General features: G+C 37.3%; 1 protein-coding gene across 1 annotated transcript; it reads right to left on the bottom strand.

Moving 5' to 3' along the window:
* Positions 1-1,124: 1,124 nt before the first annotated feature.
* Positions 1,125-5,054, bottom strand: LOC103714175 (small ribosomal subunit protein eS8). The gene is made up of 5 exons (XM_088706427.2): positions 4,944-5,054; positions 4,768-4,840; positions 4,121-4,454; positions 1,590-1,765; positions 1,125-1,504 (listed from the first exon to the last, which is right to left on the bottom strand). The coding sequence occupies exons 1-5, from the start codon at positions 4,945-4,947 to the stop codon at positions 1,417-1,419; spliced, it is 675 nt and encodes a 224-aa protein (XP_088562553.2). The 5' UTR covers positions 4,948-5,054; the 3' UTR covers positions 1,125-1,416.

Below are 5,054 nucleotides of genomic sequence, written 5' to 3'. Positions count from 1 at the left end.
TCTAGGGTTACTGCAATTTCTTTTTATGCTTAGTCTTGCTGCTTAACAACTCATTAGCAACATAGGATTCCAGGAGCCCCTCTTCTCCGCCTCCTCTCTCTCTCTCTCTCTCTCTCTCTCTCTCAAGCTCTCTATTGATCACAGGTTTTGGAATATTGATTGATGATCTGATGGGTAATTTTAGCATTTTCCGGATGAGAGAAGGAATGCCGAACATTAGATTAAAAGTCCCAGCTCAAATAGCACAACGACATAAGCCCTGTTTGGGAGAGCTGTTGGCAGTAAATCTTTTGGAAGTAGAGCTTTTATAAAAAACTATATGCTATTTGGTAACTATATTTTTAAAGTATTGCGACACTTTAACATGAGTTTGGTAAACAAACTGAGAAAATACTTTCGGTATGACAAATTGACCATAAAAGATATTGCATAGTATTATACAAGGAAGCATAATAAAATATAATATATATTACTATATGATATAGTATAATATTACTGTAATGTAATATCATATTATTATAATATAGTAATATAATATTGTATACTATAGCATAATAACTTAATATAATATTAAATTATTTAACATAACATATTAATGTATTATGATATAATGTAATATAATATTATATTTATAGTATAATACAATAATAAAGATATAAAGTATTATAATTATTAGTGTAAATTAATTTTTCATAATATAACATAATATTAAATTATTTAATATAATATATTAATGGATTATGATGTAATGTAATATAATATTATATTTATAGTATAATATAATAATAAAGATATAAAATATTGTAATTATTAGTATAATAGTTATATTTTATCGCGGATATTTTGATAAAAAAATAGCTTTTCGAGAACCTAAAAGTGCTTTTCGGAAAGCTCCAAAATAGAGCTTCTTCCAAAAAGCTGGTTTTAACTTTTGGAAAAAGCTACAACAGTTTTCCAAAATTTTTACCAAACATCCTTATGTCCACTAAAAGTGCTTTTGGAGGATCAGAAAGTATTTTTTGGCCCTCCAAAAGCTCCCCCAAATGGGGCCATAGATTAGTAAGTCCCAACCAAAAAATTTGGTTAGACATGCCCCAATATCAAAGGTCCGCTGCTCGCAAGGCTATGTCAACATTATTTCCTTGATGAACTAGGGAAATAGAACTCAGAACAAGCTTATCCTCAATAAAAGCATGGTACTATCTTATCACAGGTCTGCACAACTGATGACCTTCTAAATCTCAAAAGAACATAACCAAATAAGCAGTGTTCTTACCTCTGGTATGGTTAGATTGCATCACGAAATATGAATCTACCATAACATTTAGGGTTCAACATCTAAACCTCAAAAAAGACTGCATACCTAGAAAATTTTAAAAACTTGGTGCATGACTAGAAAATTTAAAAGAACTAAACTTAAGCAGCAGCGCCAGCACCTCCCTTGCCCTTCTTCCTCTGGATCTTCTTCATGTAAAACTCAAGCTCCTTGCCTTCTAATATGTATCTGTGATGCCACAGCAGAGAGGTCAGCTAGAGAGTAAATATCGCTAGCTACCAGGAATAGGAGATGCCAGAATGCTTCCACTTACCCATCAGCTCTGCCGCATTGACCAGGGCGGGAAGAGATACAAGCCAACAGCCTCCCACCTCCAAATTGCTCTTCGATGTGGGGATCAAGTTTCCGACCTTGCTGACGCTTTTCCAGCTTCCTAAGGACATGGCTGCTCTTCTTGGCTTCCTCTGCGGCACCATCACCCTCTTGCCCCTAATAAGCCAAAACAATAACGAACTTCGATGCCATAGAAAGAATAATGGATAGATGCAATACCCAAAAGCTTGTAAGATAGCAAATTGCAAGGTTGATGCTCTAGATTTTATAGGTGGCACATATTTTAAGTGTTACCACCTTGTTTTAATCAGCTTTAACAAACACCTTGAAACTTTGAAGTTTGAACATACCATCAAACGGACAAATTGAAGTACGATAACTGAAACTCATCAAATCTTAGATGTCAGTTGCTGACTATGTTAGTAGTATTTCTAACATTTTTCTATCTGCGAATATAGTCAAAGAAAAAGGTGACAAACAGGAAAAGAGGAGGTTAGCAAGAAAAGATTGTACGATGCACCAGATTTAACTGCATCTATGGCTGATAAGCCCTATCCTAATTATTTCCAATCACAGTGTCGTAACTGTACTAATTGTGAAGGAGAGTACACACCCTCTTTCAAATCATAGATACAAGTAAAATTAATTATTACACCACTTTCATTTATCAAGTGATAATGAATGGAGTGCCCAAATTAGTGAATCTCTTTAAAAGAATAGAACCATTACCGCTCATTCCAATCTCTTGAAAGAATGGAAATAAGGTCCACCCTAGAATAAACTTTATCAACATTACTTGGCATCCATGAAAATTATCATGCAAACATATTTTACAAGTGCATGTATTGTCTGATACGAATGCGAATGCCCATAATCAGCATTTGTTATATGGTTATTGGCTGGTATAAACATCCTCTTACTCAAATTCAAAGCCAGCCATGAAGTTTAATAGAATCCATCTCAAGATGAATCCAAAATGCTCAAATTGTTCTGCAAATCATGAGTTCTTTTAATTAATGTCAACAATCAAAAGTGTAGAAATTCTTATTTGCTTTTCAAAATTTGAGGTGGGAGTTGGGGGGCTTCATAAAGTGTAAATTCATGTATTACGACTTGAGATATTTGGGCAAGACAAAGGTTTTAGAGTGAGAAAAAACATGCTACACCATATAAGTTGGACATGAAAGAAAGTTTTTTAAATTGATACAATAATAAATACATCAACAAAGTTTTTCAATTAATGTATTAATAAAGTTTTTGAGCCGGTTGGTTTCAATTCATCAATGAACACATAATACGATTTAAATTGGAAAGATGTACCATGCTTCCTTAAAAAGATCCAAAAACAGAGGCTTGATGCATATTGTGCTCAGCGTATTGCATGAGAGCTATGGGTTAAATCAAAAAATATCTGATGTGTGGCTTGCATCAAAATTGCATTTACCCAACCAAATGATGTCCCCAAGACATAAATACATGACGAAGAGAGAAAGGAAGTGTTCCAGGCATTTAATGCAAGCCATATGTAATGAATCAATAAACATGCTTGCATGGATCTAGCAGCTGACGGAAGTGGAATGTGATTGTGAAACAAGAAGAATTGAGATAACAAAAAGTATCTGAAAATGAAAATAGGGATGTAACCATACACGGTGAAAAACTAAAAGCCTGTTATCGAGAGTGATTTTGATGCCGTGATAAAGATGCTCGCAGGCATCTACCTTTGCATGCATCAAAGTATCAGTTTAGATTAACTTTGTTTGAGAGTTCAGAGATTCCTCAAACGGTGCGAATGGTTTATAAGTGCTATAGATAGCGCATAGGTGTATTATGTCTGTTGATGACCATGCCTTCTTCTTCAGGCAGCACATGCACTATTTCGTCATCTATTCTATCATCATAAGTGCATAACAAAGGACACGTTTGAGACTTTAGTCCTACATCGGTGCCTTCGAGTTCAATGAGCTCATTAGAAAATGACCAGAAAAAGACAGAACATGCTAGATGGCATATCATTTTAAGAACCCTCTAGCTCAGATAAATCTAGATGCCAAATGACCTGTCTCCAGCCTCTAGCAAAAATTCCATGTTCATCCATCCCCAGAAAAAGCTTATCTACAGTCGTAATTATTAATTTGAATCGCATCTGGTGCTTCTACAAAGTATGACCCAATATCAAGATGCAAAACTGAATAAAATACGCATACAAGTTCCAAGTACTAAAAACCAGGAGCATGTACCTGTCTACAATAAACTTTGCAGGGAAAAAAATCAATTAATCAACTAGTAAAGCAAATGTGGTCAAACTTCATCAATCAAATCCCAATAACTGAATCAGAAAACAAGGTGGGCATACGGTCACACAACAGCTAAGTCGTCATATTGAATCAATATATGCAAACAAATATTCAGCAAACTGAATAGCTCAAAGCAATATCCAAAGTGTCATTCAACTGATGCCGCTCATAACGGAAATACTAAAACAGAGAGAAGAAATCAGCAAAAAGCTACCTCAGTGGTTTCCTTCTTGGCAGCAGCCGCCTTCTTCTTCCTTCCGATCTCAACACCATAATGCTGGAGGTACCACTGCTTGAAGGGAGCGGCATCAACCTGCACGATGGCGCTCTTCACAAGGGTCTGCGTCCTCACGAGCTCATTGTTCGAGGCATTATACACCACGTCAAGGATACGGGTCTTGCGAGTCACAGCCTCACTCCCCCACGAATAGTTTCCAGTGTCCAATCGGAGGGCCCTCCACTTCACGTTGCCTCCCCTCACCCGAACCCTCCTCACCGTCTTGTTGCTCGACAGCTTCGTGTTTGCCGGCTGCCGGCCCAACTCATACCTTCCAGCGAAAACGAGAACAAAAACCAAAAAAAAATCAACACCAACGAATCAAAATCGAAACTTTTACAACAACAATTCAATCGACAGGAGCCTATTCTACATTAAAAATACCTTAAGAAACCTCGCGAAAAACAGTAAAGAAACAGGGAAGGTATTTAAAATATTATCTTATTCCACTTTTTTCCCCCAAACAGATCTAGTTCAAAGGAAAAAAAAAGCAAGTAATCTATAACATGAGGGCACTAAGATTTGATGCCTAAGGCCGATGAATCGATGAAATCGGAGAAGAGAGGGAGGAAAGGGGAGCTTATTTTCGCTTCTTCCTCCAAGCCTTCTTCTTTCCTCCAGTGGCGCGCCTCTTGTGCATGGAGTCCCGGGAAATCCCTGCAAGGCGAAGAGAAAACGCCATGAGAGCGAGCTCGCGTGAAGGAATCCAAGCGATCTTACTGTCGTTCCGATCGAGAGAGGAAGAAATCCAGGGTTTTACCCATTTTGGCAGAGCGCCGGCCGCGACGAGGGACTCTCTCTCGTTCTCTCGCTCGGCAAACAAACCCTTCGGGGGACTCGAAAAATAATGGCAGCGGCGTTGCTATGACCA

Source organism: Phoenix dactylifera, chromosome 11 (assembly GCF_051530095.1).
Source record: "Phoenix dactylifera cultivar Ajwa chromosome 11, Ajwa_hap1_PhDact_Kaust_v1.1, whole genome shotgun sequence".
Classification (NCBI taxonomy): Eukaryota; Viridiplantae; Streptophyta; class Magnoliopsida; order Arecales; family Arecaceae; genus Phoenix; species Phoenix dactylifera.
Note: the sequence above shows the minus strand (reverse complement) of the source record. Positions and strands in the feature narration are given on the sequence as shown.